Raw genomic sequence first — 19,106 nt, forward strand, 5'->3', positions numbered from 1 at the left:
CCCAAAATGGTGCTGAACACCATCCTCCAAAACCTTTCCAACTTTGGACAGGCCCAAACATATCCACATGGTTCGCAGGACCCCTCCCACATCGCTCACCTCCACCCCTTCACACTTGTTCATCCTCGACTTTGTATAGTGCGCCATACACTAACTTCATCAGCTTCAGCTTCGCACACGAGATTGAGGCATTTACCCTCCACAGTACCTCTCACCACAACCCTTCCTCCAGTGCTGCCCCAACTCTTCCTCACACTTCGCCTTAACCCCCTCCATGGACACTCCATCATCCTTCATAATCTTCCCATAGATCACTAAAATGACCCCCACTCTCCAACCCTCCAGCTGACAGCACCCCCTCCAACAATGATGAGGTAGGCTCTATCGGGAAGGTCGGGAAGACCTTCCTCGCCAAGTCCTGTACCTGCATTTCCCTAAAACCTTTGACCCATGCCAGCCCAAATGTCTTGCTCAGCTCGTCCAAACTTGCAAATTGCTCTCCCATGAACAAATCCTTCTTTCTTTGACACCCCCCCCCCCCCCCCCCCCCTCTTCACATCCCCATAACCTTGCATCCATCCTAATCGGCAGCAACACCCGACCCTGCTCCCAACCGAAAATGCTGCCTAAACTGCCTCCAGATCTTCAACGTGGTTACCACCATGGACTCACCGAACACTTCCCTGAAGCCATCGGAGTGGCGCCATTGCCAGCGTCCGCAATCCCGACCCCCTACAAGAGCCCACCTCCATCCTCGCCCACAAAGCCCCCCTCTCCTTATTACATCCCTGAAGCTTCTCTGATTTGCCACCCAGTAGTAATACATCAAATTTGGGAGGCCTAGCCATTCATTTTTATTGCCTGTACCCTGCCTGCCAACGACCGAGGAAGATTGTCTCACCTCAACAAGTCAACTTTCACCCTCCCCACCAAGCTAGTGACATTGAACTTCCGGAGACCTGCCCAATCCCGGACCACCTGCACCTCCAAATACCTAAAGTGAGACGTTGCCAGACAAATTGGCAGGCCTCCACCCCCCGCTCCCACTCCCAGAGAGGCGACCATAAAATACTCACTTTTCCCTAAATTCGGTTTGTACCCTGAAAATGTCCCAAATCTCTGAAGCAACCCCAGTATGCTCCCCACCAAAAAGCTCTGCTCCAAAATATACAACAAGAAGTCATCAGCATATAAGGACACCCTATGCTCCACTTTCCCCCCCCCCCCCCCCCCTCACTATCCCCTCATTCAACCCCGAGCTCCTCAGCACAATGGCCAAGTACTCTATAGCCAATGCAAACAGATGGGGGGACACGGGGGCACCACAGCATCATATAATGTTTTATTTTACATGCATCAAGCTCCTTGTAAAACCAAAGCATCTCTTTAAATCAAATCGGGAACAGCACACATTACTGCTGATGTTACTTTACATAATGGTATTTGCAATTTTTGACTATTTTAATTGATGAAATATTAACTCTCAGCACTGAAAATACAAAGTTAACACATCAGAAAGAATCTTTAAAAACTGTAACATCATGAGATCTAAAGGAGACAAAATAATTTTCTTGCATTGATTTACCTACATTGTTAATATAGATCAGACTTGATGGATTAGTCTGTGTTTGCAATCACGATTAACATTAATAAATTTATTTCCTACAGTACATGTTTGATAGACCATACAGCCGAAAACTAGAGATTGAGGCCGATGAGGTTGGTCTACGCCTTGCGGCTAAGGTAATTTGTGTCTTCCAAAGATTTCTGATCCTTGGTTTGTAATCATGCATTGAACAGTACAAAGTCTCATTTGTGACAAATTGTGGGTAATATAATCATCAAGTATTTTGCTCATCATTCTTTTACAAAAAGAAGACCATGAGACATAGGGGCAGAATTAGGCCACTCGGCCATCGAGTCTGCTCCGCCATTCAATCATGGCTAATATTTTTCTCATCCCCATTCTCCTGCCTTCTCCCCATAACACCTGATCCCCATATTGATCAAAAACCTATCTATCTCTGTTTTAAAGGCACTCATTGATTTGGCCTCCACAGCTTTCTGCGGCAAAGAGTTCCACAGATTCACCACCCTCTGGCTGAAGAAATTCCTCCTCATCTCTGTTTCAAAGGATCGTCCCTTTAGTCTGAGATTGTGTTCTCTGCTAGTTTTTCCCACAAGTGGAAACATTCTCGCCACGTCCACTCTATCCAGACCTCGCAGTATCCTGTTAAGTTTCAATAAGATCCCCCCTCATCCTTCTAAACTCCAACGAGTACAGACCCAGTGTCCTCAACCATTCCTCATACGACAAGCTCTTCATTCCAGGGATCATTCTTGTGAACCTCCTCTAGACCCTTTCCAAGGCCAGAACTAACGGGCTCAAAACTGCTCACAATACTCCAAATGGGGTCTGACCAGATCTTTATATAGCCTCAGAAGTACATCCTTGGTGAAGAATATGTTTTAATTGTGTATTGAAAAATACTGTTCAGTGTTTTTTTTTTTAAATTTAGAGTACCCAATTCATTTTTTCCAATTAAGGGGCAATTTAGCGTGGCCAATCCACCTAGCCTACGCATCTTTGAGTTGTGGGGGTGAAACCCACACAAACATGGGGAGAATGTGCAAATCCCACACGTACAGTGACCCAGAGCCGGGATCGAACCTGGGACCTTGGCGCCTTGGGGTAGCGGTGCTAACCACTGTGCCACTGTGCTGCCTTGTTCAAAGGTTTCTTAATGTAAGAAAAGAATCAGATTTATGGGCAAGATTTTCCCGGGTAGCGGCAAAGGCCCATGTCCGTGGGAAAATCGTCGTTGAAGCTGCTGTCGGAATGGCAGCTTACTCTGCCACACAGTCCGGGACTTAAAAAAAAAACTTCAAGGAATGGGTCCGACAATGTATTGCTGGTAAGGCGGCCTCTGATTCACCAGCCCTGCTAGCAACTTAAAGATGCTAGGCTCGGTGTGCTATTTTTAAAGGCCTCCCCAGCGCACAGCGACCAAAACAGTTAACCCTGGAACTCTCCCAGCACATCCCCTGGCACTGCCTGGCCAGTTCTCCGACACCCTCTGGCACTGCCCAGACACTACCCAGGCAGTGCCAGGACGTGCCCAGACAGTACACAGGCATAACCTCTTCCTCCAGAACGCTGTACTCACCTGAACTCCCCTAGATGGTCTGCTCACCAGATGCAGGCCTTCGGAGCCCAGAGGGTTCACACTGTTCTACTGTCATGCCGCCGTGGATGGATTATTTAACAGGGTGGGGAACCTGAGGTGTGTACAATGATTCCACCGTAAGGGACTGATAATGACATGTTAATGTATTCAAATGAGATTCCCAACGCTGAATGTTGGGAAACCCGTCCCGTCACTGACTGGGGTGGGGGAGGGGCGGGGGGGCAATTGCGTTGTGCATTTACGCCGACATAAAACACGACTTTTCATTTCTTACAATATTTTCTGCTCCCATTGCAGAACCCATCTGCCATGAATCGGAGTGGAAAATCCAAGCCTATGGCTATAAATGTTATCCTTTTTATTAAGGATTGATGTTCAAATTCATAGAGATAAAAAGAATGAAAGATGAAAACACAAGTGTTCGAAATATATAAAGTCAGAAAGACAGATTAACATTTCATATGGAATGTAGTTCCATTAAACATGAGGCTGCTGACTAATGTTTTTTTTTGTTTAATTCTCTATCTCAGAATACCACAAATGGCACTGACTGGTTCAGAGATGCATCATGTCAGACTAGTACTTCACCCAATTACACATTCTTCATAGATTACCTTAACAGGCAAATATTACTCAGCAGCTCATACACTTGAATCTGATCTTGTTGTCATCCAGTAGACAGATGATATTTTCCACTACAGTCACTGGATAACAATCAGGATTAACAACTATGATGGATTTCAACCCTGTATCCTATCCCTACAAATGCTGACTTGCTACAAAATGGCTGAGATCAGCTAATTTAGCACAAGTTAGGAATTGAAACTAGAACTTCAGGTCTTTTACCACCATTGCTAACTAAGCCATTGAGTGAGCTTAAATATTTTAATTGCAAATAATTTCTTCTTTGTAGAAATACTGAGCATCGGATCTTGGTCAGGCTCTAACTTAGACTATTTAAAATATGTTCTGAACCAAAGATTTAAATGTCTGTACTGTTGGCACCAAGCATCATTTCCATTTTCAATCAGTGTATTAATCAACATCATGAGTACAAAACCTCATTACATCTCTGGGACTTTAATATACTTTGCTACGTGATGCAGTGGATAGCACTACTGCCTCACAGCGCCAAAGTCCCATGTTCGATTCCGGCTCTGGGTCACTGTCAGTGTGGAGTTTGCACATTCTCCCTGTGTTTCCGTGGGTTGCATCCTCACAACCCAAAGGTGGATTGGCCACGCTAAATTGCCCCTTAATTGGAAAAAATGAATTGGATTCTCTAAATTTCTAAAGAAAATAATATATATACTTTGCTACTCTTTATTACTTTTAGCATTTTGCTAAATGTTACTTTGTGCGGACGATGTTGCAGCTGCAATCATTTTATGTAGTATGATCCAATGGCAGTGATTTCTTTCAGATTTGATTCGAATCGACTAATAGCGGAAAATGTTACAACTGAGGTAGTCAGGCAATAACGACTAGAAAACAGAAGCCTGGTCCGAATACACTTAGAAGCTTGTATTTACAGAGACGCACATTGCATGTCATGAACCTCCACCCAACAGTCCTCCTTTCAGCCTGCTCCCAAATTTATGTGGACAGGGGAGCCCCAATTAATACCACCGCCTGAATGTAATTAACCCCCATTCTATGTACAACTAACACAAATTGAATTCTGCCGTCTAGAGCGGGTAGGGAGGTGGGGGGGCAGGGGTTGTGGAATGGGTGGAGAAATGGCTTTGGAGGGCTTCTCACTTTCCTGAACCCCTCCAATTCAGTCAAAGACCGGAAGATCGAAGATGGCCTGCGCAAAGGCAAATTGAGGCTCTTAAGTGGCCAACTCATGGTTGCATAAGAGCCTCATCCTGTCACTATTGATATTCTGCCAGTGGCGGGGAAGCCTTATGCAATGTGGGGAGGACACACAGTAAACACTGGCGGCTCCATTACAGACCCAGTGGCATGTGATTGGGGGGAGGCTCCTGATTGGAAACCATGTAGCACACAAGGAACCTTGCTGCCAAGAGAATGCTTTGGAATACCTCATCCTGCCTTACCCTCACCAATGATGCCATTGACAACCACTCTCTATCCCACTCCCCAACCATCAGAGCCTGCCTGATTGGCTCCCACCAACCCCAGACATTACTTCATTTTGGGCCTCCGCCATTCTTGTTGGTCCTGGTTGGCCGCAGTCCCAGCAATAGCAACAGCTCCCACTGGTGCGGCTGTCTCTCTGGTTAGCTGGCAGCTCTTGGATGTGGGATCTTTGTCTTTAAAGGAGCAGAAATCCTGATGCCAGGCGGTTAACTGCCTGATGGGCAAACAATTACTTTGGGGGTTTCAAAAATGACTGTGGTGCAGTTGCCCCAGGCTTTCCACCTGCTGGCCACTACTGTGGCTCTCAAATTCAGCCCCATGAAAAACACTACAAATCAAAAAAATTCTCATTTTCTTAAGAATGTGTGCTTCCTTTGTCATAAAACTCACAAGCCAAATTTATTTTGTGATGAAACAAAAATATATGTTAATGATAAACTTTATCACAAATCATTCTCATTAATTTAGGCATGCACGGATGTAAGAGCAAGCAGTGTATATTGGCAGCAACTGGAACTGATGAAAATTGTTTCTGGAACATTTCAAATTCCTGAATGGTTTTCTACCCATCCATCAAATGATCATCGTGTTGAACACCTGGATAAACTAATACCTAAGGTAAATAGGAATTTGCACTCTTGAAAAATGAAATGAAAATCGCTTATTGTCACAAGTAGGCTTCAATGAAGTTACTGTGAAAAGCCCCTAGTCGCCACATTCCGGCGCCTGTTCGGGGAGGCTGGTACGGGAATTGAACCGTGCTGCTGGCCTGCCTTGGTCTGCTTTAAAAGCCAGCGATTTAGCCCTGTGCTAAACCAGCCCCTTCAAGAGAACTATAGAGCTAGGTAGTTAATTTTTTAAATGTGAAGTTTTTATTTTGTTGACACAGCAATGATGTCTCACGAGGAAGTGTTTTAATGAATAACCATATTGGGCAGTTGCTTCGTTTTGCTATTAAAGTTGTTGAACTTGGGATGAAATTACCTAAAAACACAAAGCCTTTAGTTTTGCAAGATAATTTCTATCTGTACTCTAAAACAAAAGCAAGATACTGGAAATCTGCAATAAAAACAGAAAATGCTGGAAAAACGCAGTTGGTCTCTGGCAGCATCCTCCGAGTGAGAAAATAGGGTTAATGTTTCATATGACAAACTTGAAATGTTAGATATATTTTCCCTCTCCACAGATGTTGCCTGACCTGTTGAGTTCTTCCAGAATTTTTTGTTTATATTTCTACCTCCACTCTGATGTTGCATGATCTTAATCTCTTGACATTGAGAGTACAAGGCTAATTTTTATTGATGCTCTAAGCTAGTGAAGCTGAAAGCAATGGTATGATAATCAGATGAATTCTGTATTAGACCTGCGAACCACTCCATTGTATTTTCGCTGAGGTGAGGAAATTGAATATTCCCCCTTTATGCCTTTGTATATAAATTATAATAGTCAATATCCTGTAAAGCCAGCATTGAAATCAGTGAAAGGACAAAATGCTATGGTACTTAACTAATAGCTACAGCAGAAACAGATAGGGCTGGTGTATTCAGATGCAAGTGAGTTTTTAAGGGTGTGATCAGTCAGAATTCCTGCCAAATCGGCCGCACGGTGGTGCAGTGGTTAGCACTGCTGCCTCACAGCGTCGAGGTCCCAGGTTCGATACCAGCTCTGGGTCACTGTCCGTGTGGAATTTGCACATTCTCCCTGTGTTTGCGTGGGTTTTGCCCCCACAATCCAAAGATGTGCAGGGTAGGTCAATTGGCCACGCTAATTGCCACGGGGAGGCTGGTACGGGAATTGAATCGTGCTGCTGGCCTGCCTTGGTCTGCTTTAAAAGCCAGCTATTTAGCCCTGTGCTAAACCAGCCCTGATTAGTTGAAGCATTGCTGAATCAGATATTTTGAGGGTAACTCTTCATCAGAACCCGAGCTGTTGGATTGGGGAAGCAGCTCATGCAAGACTGACAAGCCACTTCAGCTCATGAAAGCAAGCCATTGAGATTTTTAACCACGTTTACAAGGAAAGGATTTGGAAATAGTGACATTTGTCGTGTATTTTAAATAAAAGTAGGTTTGCACAAGTCTTCTATCTATGGAGACCAATTTGTGTTTGCACATTACTGATCCAGACATCCGGTAAAAACCCACATTTACTGCCATTTAGATGTCTCTTATTTGTGGTCTGTATCAGGTGTCTACTGAGGGTCCACTCTTTGGTGGAGAATGGGAAGGTGTGGGTGCAGCTGGTTTTATTGCTGAGCCGACTGATGGATTTCTAAATGTGGAAAAAATCAGATGCCTTTCCCATTTTTGCGTGATCAGAAATAACATAAGAAAAACACACGTCCAGTATGTCAATCAATTGTGGAGTATGGAGAGAGAGAGAAGGTTTAACATGAGCTCTGACCTTGGCTTGGATAATTGATCGCATTCAGAAAATAATGTCTGAGAAAATGTATTTTATAAACCTACTACAAGTGTCAAAGTGGTATATGTTTGTTACTTATTTTGACGAGGAAAAATAGCTGGTTGTGTTAAAATGAGAGCAAGAGGATACAATATCAATTTCATTACAGCATCCAGGTTATACTTCTAAATTAGTAGGTATTGGGCAATTGGGCAAACATCTGAACCGCTTACAAATGAATGCCATGAGTATTGTATGAATGTCTAAGGTAATACCTGAGGGAATATGGAAAATAAATCCCAAAGTGTTTTTTACACTTGTCAGCAGCTGTCTGAGATACTGATCTGTGCTGTTCACAGAAGTGCCTCCAAATTGTTAACAGAATGACCCCAATACCTGAAAATGTCAATCACCTCAAAAGAAGCAGAAATTAAAATGGTGTGATTAGTCTTGGAAATATAAGTGAAAACATTTCAACTAAAAGAATGAGAGTTTCAATTGAGGGTACCAGGGGAATTGACAGAGCAAAGGGAATGTAGACAGGAAAAATAGCAATGCACTGAGAAAGAAAAGGGAATGGTAAGATCTCACAGAGAAGGTTCAGCAGCGTCAGCGCAAAGCCAGTGTGAAGGAGATAGTGCATTAGCGTGAACTGTAAGGGAAGAGAAGAAGAGGCATCAACGTGCAGAGAAACAAAAGTGGGTTGTATGTCTGGAAATTAGGTCATAGAACATGGGGCCCACTGTTTTACAAAAGTGAATTGTTTTCCAAATTTTATTGAGGGGGATGGTATAGTTTTATGCACACTTATTAATTGTTAGCAAGTGATGGGACAAGTCAGTCATTCAGCTGACTGGCAACTTCAATAAGTGAGAAAGCATTTGTGGAGTTTTTACAGGTCAACCTGTGTAAATGTGTTCTATGATATTTTAAAGTGTGCTATTCTCAGAGTTTATGATTTAACATGACGTATAAAGACAGCATTTTAAGATATTAGGGAAAACTCAAAGCAGTAGTTACAGGGAAGTGGTTGCTGAGCTCCAAAACACAGCAAATGTGGTTAGAATGCACAGGTGTAACAATCTACATTTCGCCTTTTAGGATACATTTCTAGAAATTGTTCCAGAATTAAGGATCAGGTTACTTGATAAGGAACTTGAAACTCTTTAAGTAGCTAGCTGCATGTGCTGGTCATTTTGTGACCATGTGGTACTAATGTATGGGTGGGAAACACAGCACAGGTATGCAAAATGGAAGCTCGCAGCCACTAAATGATTTGGGTGTTTCCAGTGAGGTTTAGGTAGTGTATTCTGAGCTGAACCATTGCTAAAGGTTCAGGTTATGTCAGAGAGAAAGTCAGAGACTGAATTCAATAAGGCACTTCACAGAGGGAGCATCTTCTCATCTGTGCAAGACAGGCTTTTGGGAAGCAGATTTGCCTCTCACTCATGAAGGATGAAACTGGCTTCTGTATTTTACCTGCTCAAAACTATATGATATACTGTAGCTTTGGACCGGTGGGAGCAGTTCATTGGGGAAAGCTGTTCAGCTATGAGCTGAATACATCAATAGTAGCCCATGACGGAATCAGTGCCAGCACTGTCACACTGTGCCAAGCTGAAGCTGGGAGCGTGTGGAGACCAGGCTGCAAGGACAGCAATTTGGGACTGTCAGATAGCACAACCTTACCGTGCCACATTAAACATGGAACACTTGTTAGTGTAAGAAGTTAGAAGTGCCGGGCTCTTATGAAGATTGTAATAAGAGCAGCAGCTTATATTTATAAAGCACTTTTATCATCATAAAATGTCCCCAAGTGTTTCACAGAGGCATTATAAACAAAGTATGACTCCAAGCCACATAAGGAGATATCAGGACAGATGACTTGGTCAAACGTGTAGACTTTAATGAGTGACAAAGGAAGATGGGGAGGCAGAGAGGTTTAGGATGGGAATTCCAGAGCTTAGGACCTAGGCAACTTAAGGCACAGTCACCAATGGTGGAGTGATTAAAGTTGGGGATGCTCATAAGGTCAGATTTAGAGGAGAGCAGCTATCTTGGTGGGTTGTAGGGCTGAAGGAAATTACAGAGATAACGAGAGTTCAGGCCATGGAGAGAATTTTAAATCGTGATGGTGTTTCACTGGGTGCCAGTGTAGGTCAGTGACCACAGTGGTGATTAGTAAACAGTATTTGGTGTGAGTTAGCACATGGGCAACTGAGGTTTGCACAACTTCCAAGTTTACAGAGGCACAAAGATGGGAGACAGCTAGGAATACCTTAGAACAATTCAGTCTGGAGGTAAGAAAGTCCTGGATAAGCATTTCAGTAGCAGAAGAGCTGAGGTAAGGGCAGAGTTGGGTGATGTAACATAGGTGGAAGTAGGTGATGGCACAGCTATGTGATTTCAAGCTCATTTGACACCAAAGTTGTGAACAGTCTGGTTCCGCCTCAGGCAGATGCCAGGGAAGGGCGATAGAGTTGATGGCAAAGGAGCGGAGTTTGTGGTGGATCAGAGATCTTCAATCTTCCCAATATTAAAGTGGAGGAAATTTCTGCTCATCCAACAGAGATCCCAACTCTCCTTCCTGCAGTGAGAAGGAACAAAGGTCAGTCAGATGGTGAGAACTGCTGAAAAGCAGGTCATTAGGTCAAGAGATGCTTCTTTCAAGGAGAAATCCTGCCTTGGTTTGGATAATTGGTCTGGTTTCAGGGAGAATGAAAAGTGATTTTTTTTCACCTAGCCTGCTAAAGGAATAATGTGCTTAATTTTTTATTCATGAGAAGAAAATATAAATAGTTGGATTATGATAAGATTTGATTATGGTCGTTATTCATTCGTTTATTTTCTGTAAAATGCAGCAGCTCAATGATTCTCATCTCACTACTCGTGTCATCAAACCGCCTACCAAAAGATGACAGAATTGTGCCTGAGAAATGTAAAAAGCATAATATACATTTCTCAGTTTACAGGGGGTTTTATTGTTAGGTCTCCCAGGTTATGATATATGATTTGATAACAGGCATTGCAAACACAATGTTGAACACAAAATGTGAGTATTGCTTGTGTAGTGACCAGTATTGTTGAATCCAAATGAATATCTAAGGCAGACCAAAATTTAGTAAAATATGTTATGGGGTTATGGAGAAGGGACATCTATGATGATAGTTATAAATCTTCAAGTGCAGTGAGATAAATTTAAATGACCTTATTATCAGACTCTTGAGGCTATTGTTAAATATAACATAAAGTGGAGCAGAGCTAAAAATAGCACACATAAGTGGCACATTACATGTCCTCTAGAAAATAAGGGCTTATTCCACATCCACTTGAAGATAAGTGAGCATCTGTAGCAGATGTGTACAAAAATAGAGGTAACAAACCTTTTGATTCTGAAAATGATTATTTCCAATAAATGAAGTAATGGGCTGGGTTTAATGCAATCCATCATGACTGGGGACTTGGAGGCTCGGCCCATTTAATTATGGGAGAGGCCCTGTATCAGTCTCTGGCAGTGACAGATCCTCCCCCAATTAGGTCTAAGGGCAGAAAGGCTGACGCGTGATTTTCAGCTGTTGATAGCAGATGTCAGTTAGGCTCATCAATGAGTCAATTGGCACCCATCATCCCTAAGCACACTGCAATTTAGAGGTGTCTCAGGGATTAAAGGCAGCCGCACAGATTTCCCGTGCCTTTGGAAGGCTGTCCAGCACCAGCCAGGTTTTCTAGCAGCCTCCCAGGAGGGTCCCTACTAGTTATCTGCACTGTGCCCGATAAGGGACCAAGCACCAGGCAGACGGGTGGTTGCGAAAAGCCACCCCCATGAAGCACCCCCATGCCCTTGTCACTGAGTCCACCCCTCACCCAAGACCCGCATTCCAGCCCTTACTCAGCTTTGGCCTGGAATTCCATGATGCTCCTGGTCCTCTAATGTGTGGAGTGCTACCAGAAGCCACTGGTCCCACTAGGGCTGGTAGCAATGATGAGCTGACTTCCTCTGATTAGCTGGCAGCAGGTGGATTTCTACCACCAGGGACCTCGGCCAGGGGGCATGGCCCGACGATGGTCACTTTAGTGCCTGAAAGGCAGTTAATTTTGTCAGGCCTCCCCCGGGAGCTGATGGGGGTTCCCAGCCACTTCTTCAAACAGTGGGCAAAACCTCAGTGGCCGGACAAAGTCTCAGCCACTGTGCTTTGTTGTAGATATTAGACAGAAAAATCAATCTCCAAAGTTGACTTGGGCACAAAGTTGATGATGCCATTCCTCTTGCATTGTGCTTTGGTCACGCCATACTGAACCCAAGTCAGTGATTTCAGTGTCATCATCTGCTGGTGCCAAACATGGTTCACTTTAGCTCAACAGTCAGAGAGCCCTGAAAATCAGCCAACTGCTAGACTGAGCCAAGTGTTAGACTTACATATTTACAGGGGGCGGCATAGTAGCACAGTGGTTAGCGCTGCTGCCTCACAGCTCCAGGGTCCCGAGTTCAATTCCGGCCTCGGGTGACTGTTTGAAGTTTGCACTTTCTCCCTGTGTCTGCGTTGGTTTCCTCCGGGTGCTCCGGTCTCTTCCCACAGTCCAAAAATGTGTAGATTAGGTAGATTGGCTAAGCCACTTAGTGTCAGAAAGGTTAGGTGGGGTTACTGGGTTATGGAGTGGAGGCATGGGCTTAAGCAGGGTGCTCTTTCCAAGGGCCCATGCAGACTCAATGGGCAGAATGGCCTCCTTCTGCACTGTAAATTCTATGTTTCTATGAACTGAACAGGCACCTTGGTTGCCTGACCCCATCTGGTATCTGCCGCAGTTGGTTGCAATTTGGGCTAGAAGGTCATGATGCAAAATGTGAACTCTGTACTCCAATTTTATACCTGGAAAATAAACCTGGGGCGGGATTCTCCGAGTGCGCGCCGGGTCGGAGAATCGGCGTTGACGCCTAGAATTCCCGCCTCACCGCTCCGACACCAGGACGCGATTCTCTGGCGACCGGAGAATCGGCGTCAGTCGGGGGCCGTTGAAAGAGGCCCCCACGGTGATTCTCCGCGGTCAACCGGCCGAGTTCCGCCGGTGTGGTTCACATATGGTACAACCCGGCGGGAGCTCGGACCCGTGGCCGCAACGGCCAACCTGGTGGGGGGGCGGGGGGGGGCATCAGTCTCCGGAGGGGGCCTCCACTATGGCCAGGCCAGTGATCGATGGCTACCGATTGGATGGCGGGCGCGATCTGTGGGGGGGGCAACCTTCTTCCACGCGGGCCCGCTGTGTCGCTACGCCATGTTACGGGCGCTGGCGCAGAAAGGGCCGCCGCATGCTTGTGCGGACCCGCGCCGGCAGTACAGGGCCACATATCGGTGCCGGAGCTGCGTGGAGCACTCCGGCGCTGTGCTGTCCCCAGTGGACCACTGAACGCTGGGCCAAGAGGCCCGTTGATGCCAGTGGGAAACACTCCTGTGTTTACGCCAGTGTCAACACTTTGCCGGAGTTTTGGAGAATCCCGGCCCTGGTGTTCTGGCCAACCTTTGTTCCTCAAATGAAACAGATTATCTAGTCATCGTTGTATTATTGTTTGCAGAATCTTGCTAGATGTCAATTGGCCGACACATTTATTTACCTATATTGCATAATTTTACTTAAAAAGAACTTACTTGATGTGAATAGAGCGAGAATAGGTATAATGGTCAGAATGGCATTCTATTGTGCTGTAAATCTCTATGGTTCTGCAAAGAGACTAAAGGGCAAAGTTGTGGTCCAACAGTTGGAGACAAACAACCGGTCTGAAGTTGACAAGATAAAAAATGCAACAGCAGTATAAAGATAACAGAAATAAAAGACCACCAGTAACACAAGTAAGCACACAGAAAAAAGAAACCAAGAGAGTCAAACCCCATATCTCTATAATTGTAGACATTGAATGTTTCCAACTCCCATTTTTAGAGTTTGGATACTGAATTCAGCAGTAAAGGAATATAAGTTTCAAACTTGTTCGATATACATGTTCTCGAAAGCGTCGTTGACAGTGCTATCAAGTGGCACTTACTCAGCAATAACCTGATCATTGATGCTCAGTTTGGGTTCCACTAAAGCGACTCAGCTCCTAACCTCATTCTAGCCTTGGTACAAACATGGGCAAAATAACTGAACTCAAGAAGTCAGTTGAGTGTGACTGTCCTTTACTCGAAGGCACCATTTGATGGACAGTGGCATAAAGGAGCCTAGCAAAATCTGAGTCAATGAAAATAGGGGGGGTGTATTCTCCACTTCTTGGAGTCACATCCAGCACAAAGGAAGATGGTTGTGGTTGTTGGCGGACAACTATCTCAATCCCAGGATATCACTGCAGAGTTCCTCAGGGTAGTGTCCCAGGCCCTACTATCTTCAGCTATTTCATCAATAACCTTCCCTCCATCTTAACGTTCACTGATGATCAAAAAATGTTCACCATTTGCAACTCTTCAGCTACTGAAGCAGTACTTGCCCATCTGCAGAAAGACTTGGACAACATTTAGGCTTGGGCTGATAAGTGGCAAGTAACATTCATGCCACACAAGTGCCAGGCAATGACCATCTCCAACAAGAGAGAATCTAACCATCACCCCATGGCATTAAATGGCTTTACCATCGCTGAATCCCCCGCTATCAACATCCTGGTGGTTACCATTGACCAGAAAATCAATTGGACCAGCCATATAGGTTCCGTGGCGACAAGAACAGGTTAGAGTCTAGGAACTCTGCGGCAAGTAACTCACCACCTGACTCCCCAAAGCCGGTCCACAATCTACTAGGCAGTGTGTACCATCCACAAGATGCACTACAGCAACTCACCAAGGCTTCTCTGACAGCATTTTCCTAATCCGCCACCGAGAAGGACAAAGGCACCAGATGCATGGAAACACCATCACCTTCAAATTTTCCTGCAAGCCACACGCTATCCTGACTTAGATTGCCATTCCTTCACTGTCGCTGGGTCAAAATCCCAGAATTTGCTTCCTAACAGCACTCTGGGTGTACCTACACAGTATGGACTCCAGCGGTTCAAGAAGGCAGCTCACCAACATCTTCTCAAGGGCAATTGAGGATAGGCAATAAACACATATCGCATGAAATTTAAAAACAAATTCTCTTTCCCAACACAAAATCCGTCAAACTTGCAAACCAAGACTCAACTTTATGGACAAAATAATCTGCATTGACAAGCTGCAGGGTAAATAATTCATCTATTTTTAAACATCTGATTGATGATAAATACCACAGTGAAAGCTAAAAAAATACGTATAAGAAGTAAAATTTAAAACTGTTTAGTCACATTATAAAAGTTAATTTAACTCAGGTTTCTTTTTGAAAATAATTAAAGTTATGAAACCATTTTACTGTTCTATTACTTCGACTACACATTGTTAATCCCAAAATTATTATAGAAATTTGAACCATTTTAATTCATTTATTGAGAGATTCATCCACTTATAGCATCTATTGTTCATTAAATGATTCCAGGATTTGTACCTCCTCGAAAAGCAGAATACTGCGGACACTGGAAATCTGAAATAAAAATGGAAAGTGCTGGAAACACTCAGGTCAGGGAGCAAATGTGTACAGTCGTGGACCTGAAACAGTAACTCCGTTTCTCTGTCCACAGATGCTGCCTGACCTGCTCTGTATTTCAAGCATTTTCTGTTTTCATTTTGTACCTCCTTTATTATTTTAAGTTTAAGCGATATGTTGAGCACACTTTGAATGAAGAATATCCTGATGTAAGTCCTAAAATGGCCAATTTAAACTATACACACATTCTATTGCTGCACTTTACAGATAATACTCCACATTAAATTTGACTACACTTTGAAGAAATTTAATATATTTTTATTAGCTTTCATTCACCATTTTTCCAATGACAAATCTTAGGTGAAAGAAATGAACCCCGCATCACACCATTAACTTCTGTCCATGTAATGGTACAGTGAGAAAGGAACTAGAAAGTTAACACCTCTACCCTGCAGGATATCTTCCTCATTTTGTTTGACTGATCAAGAAATATAGTTCAGATTTGGCCAAAACTATCAATCAAATTGGAGTTCAAAGGCATAATGTGTCTGACAAGTTTTCTGACTCATTTTTAATGTCTGTGCAACAAAACAGTTTTCCCACAATGTATGACCCTTACCCCAACCTTAGAGGATAGTTACTGCCAATACTATTTTGCACAAGTTGCTTAGTAATCCATACAAGCAGAGGTCATACAACTCACTGCCCTTTGATAGATTTATTTACATGCTAGCCAGGGTTCCATTCTTCACTGAGAATTTTTTGAAAAATAACAAGACATTGGACTTGTTCAAAATTTATTTAAATATAGATATTTCAAAAATCCTTGCCACAAAAACAATGAGACTGGGAGAGATGTAATGGTGACTCTTGATCTGCAGACGTAATGTGCTTATCTGGCACAACTGAAGAGGCACCATGCACTTTTGGGGCTGGTTTCGCACAGGGCTAAAGAGCTGGCTTTGAAAGCAGACCAAGGCAGGCCAGCAGCACGGTTCAATTCCCGTACCAGCCTCCCCGAACAGGCGCCGAAATGTGGCGACGAGGGGCTTTTCACAGTAACTTCATTTGAAGCCTACTTGTGACAATAATCAATTTTCATTTCATTTTTTCATTTTTCATTTTGATAGTCTTAACACCCAGTTGTAGCATCCTGCTGTCTTGAGTGGCATCATTACCAATGTGTGAAAAATAGCATTTGACAACAGCAACATTTCAGTTTTGACACTTCCTTTTCTACACTGAACTGAGCAAGGAAGTTCGAAGTGTGCTGACAGTATGATTTAACCACACTGCTGTAATCATGTTCCAGGCACCGTAAATCACTGTCAGCATAATTAGAACACAATTATTTCTACTGATTTCCATAATAATATGGTATCTTGTTGATTGATTGACAGCCATAGAAAAGATTTCTTTTGGTGCGTATCTAATTTGCATGTGTTTAGTTGGTTCATAGCCAACACATTGAATGGTTTGTCCGATTTCACTGAAAAATCCACTTGTCTGGTCTTGATAGGAAGAAATAGTTATTAGGCAACAGGACAATCAAATTAGGTTAGATTGAAATCCTCTTCCCTGAACAAAAAACCCACAAAATTCTGTTTTAAGTACATTATAGTGAACAAGGAAAGTATTTTCCTTTAACTCGGGAAGGAAGTCCTGCCCTAGAGAACTGCCAGCCAATCCTGCCTAATAGCAGCCCATGAAGGGAAAGCTGCTGGGTTTTGCACCCGTCTTCCCCAGCCTCTCAAAAAATTGTGGAGGAGGCAGATGAGGCCCCTAAATGACCATTACTTGGCCACTTAAGGACCTCAATAGACCCAAAGGCTTGCGAGCTGCCTGATGCCTTGCCCAACTACCATAACAATGGATGATAGGTTGGGGTGGGTGGGAGGGGGGGTGGGCAAGCTACCCATAAGCAATGGGGGATGGGTGCTGTGTAAAATTCAGTCCATGGTTTCTCTTCCTCACTTATCTCAATGGCTTTAAAATGCCCTCTCTGCCTCACCTCTGAAAAGATCAACATGAGCCATTCTCATGGTCCCAAAATTAATCAGGACATTGCAGAGTCTGGCTCATGAAGGATAAATATTGTACACTCTATTTTTCACGCAATCAGGCTAGGTGACAAGGATAGCAATGTTATCTGTGTAAAAATACCACTCCCTCTCAGACTTGAAAATGTCTTATCTGCCTCACCCAATCTAAAGCTTCAAAGAGGCATATCTGGGGCTCCAATATTAAAATCTGTTTGCAGAGTCAAGAAATTGATCTTCTCTGAGCAGCCCAGGCTTTAACTTCTTCCTTGTAAAAAATTTTATTGCAAAGTTTTTTTTTTTTTAAAATCGGGGTGGGGCGTGGAGGGGGGTAGTCAGGTCGGACTGGATGGGGGTGGTCAGTCCAGGAGGGATCGGATGGGGCTCCTGGAGAGGGTCATGTGTGTGGGGGATGTTGTGTGCAAAGCTGGGCCTTGGTGCTTAAGTCGTTATCTTGGAGTTAGAAGGGATTATTTTTTCCTCTAACTCTTTCAGAGTAACTCAGTGTAAAACTAGCAGAACCATCTGAAATTAGCGATTTAAATTGCTTCTGCCGGTTGGTTCCCAGCCCAGTGCAGTTGTCCAGAGGAAGTTAGCACTTCAGGATAACATTTTTTATTATTTATTCATGGGATGTGGGCATCGCTGGCTTGGCCAGCATTTATTGCCCTTCCCTGAGGGGACTTAAGAGACAACCACATTGCTGTGGATCTGGAGTCATATGTAGGCCAGACCATGTAAGGGTGGCAGATTTCCTTCCCTAAAGGGCATTGGTGAACCAGATGGATTTTTATGACAATTGACAATGGTTTCATGGTCACCTTTTGTACTTTAAATTCCAGATTTTTATTGAATTCAAATTTCACCGTCTGCCATGGCAGGATTCAAACCCGGGTTCCCGGAACATGACTCTGGGTCTCTGGATTACTCGTCCAGCAATAATACCACTACACCACTGGCCCCCTTATTGCGGTAAACCCTTGTGTGGGAACTTCCTAGGAGGGATTCACCAGTGCATCAGTGGGGCACCCCCTAAATGAGAAGTTGGGGAACCAGGAGGTTATGGGTGACTAACAGATTGCATACATTTCTGTAGATATATAAATAGGAAGAAATTAGTGAAAGTAAATGTGGCCCATTTGAGGTAGAGACAGTGAAATTATAATGGAGAAAATGGTAATGTCATTAAACAAATACATTATACCTGTCCTCACGGTAGAAGACACAAAAAATATTCCAGAAATAATGGGTAAACCAAGGATCGAGCAGGTATAAATTATTTTAAGAAAATAAATAGTACTGGAGAAATTAATGACACTAAGTGGTGACAAATCCCCTGGAACTGGCATTCTACATTGTAGCGTTGGCTGCAGAGATAGTGGATGCATTGGCTCTGATTTTCCATAATTCTTTAGATTCTAGAATAGTTTCCAGGGACTGGAAGGTAGCAATCATAACCCTCCACTATTTAAAAAGGGAGATGAGCGAAAATGAGCAAGAATAGGTCAGTTAGCCTAATATAAATGGTAGACAAAATGTTAGAATCCGTTATTAGGGACATAATAACAAGGTACTTAGAAAACGCATATGATTTTTTAAAAATAAATTTAGAGCACCCAATTTTTTTTTCCAATTAAGGGACAATTTAGCGTGACCAATTGACCTACCCGACATATCTTTTTGGGTTGATTAAGCAGAGTCAACGCGGATATGTAAAAAGGAACCAAAAGAGAAAATGCTGCAAAATCTCAACAGGTCTGGCAGCATCTGTAGGTAGACAAAGAGCTAATGTTTCGAGTCCAGATGACCCTTTGTCAAAGCTTTGACAAAGGGT

General features: G+C 43.6%; 1 protein-coding gene across 6 annotated transcripts in view; it reads left to right on the forward strand.

The window, feature by feature from the left end:
- Positions 1 to 19,106, forward strand: part of oma1 (OMA1 zinc metallopeptidase) — an 83,745-nt gene that overhangs the window by 60,277 nt on the left and 4,362 nt on the right. For all 6 annotated transcript variants that reach the window (XM_072511005.1, XM_072511004.1, XM_072511009.1 and 3 more), the window contains 2 exons: positions 1,669 to 1,743; positions 5,763 to 5,912. In XM_072511005.1, the coding sequence (XP_072367106.1) occupies positions 1,669 to 1,743; positions 5,763 to 5,912 (225 nt within the window). The remainder of the gene's footprint in view (positions 1 to 1,668; positions 1,744 to 5,762; positions 5,913 to 19,106) is intronic.

Source organism: Scyliorhinus torazame, chromosome 7 (genome assembly GCF_047496885.1).
Source record: "Scyliorhinus torazame isolate Kashiwa2021f chromosome 7, sScyTor2.1, whole genome shotgun sequence".
Lineage (NCBI taxonomy): Eukaryota > Metazoa > Chordata > Chondrichthyes > Carcharhiniformes > Scyliorhinidae > Scyliorhinus > Scyliorhinus torazame.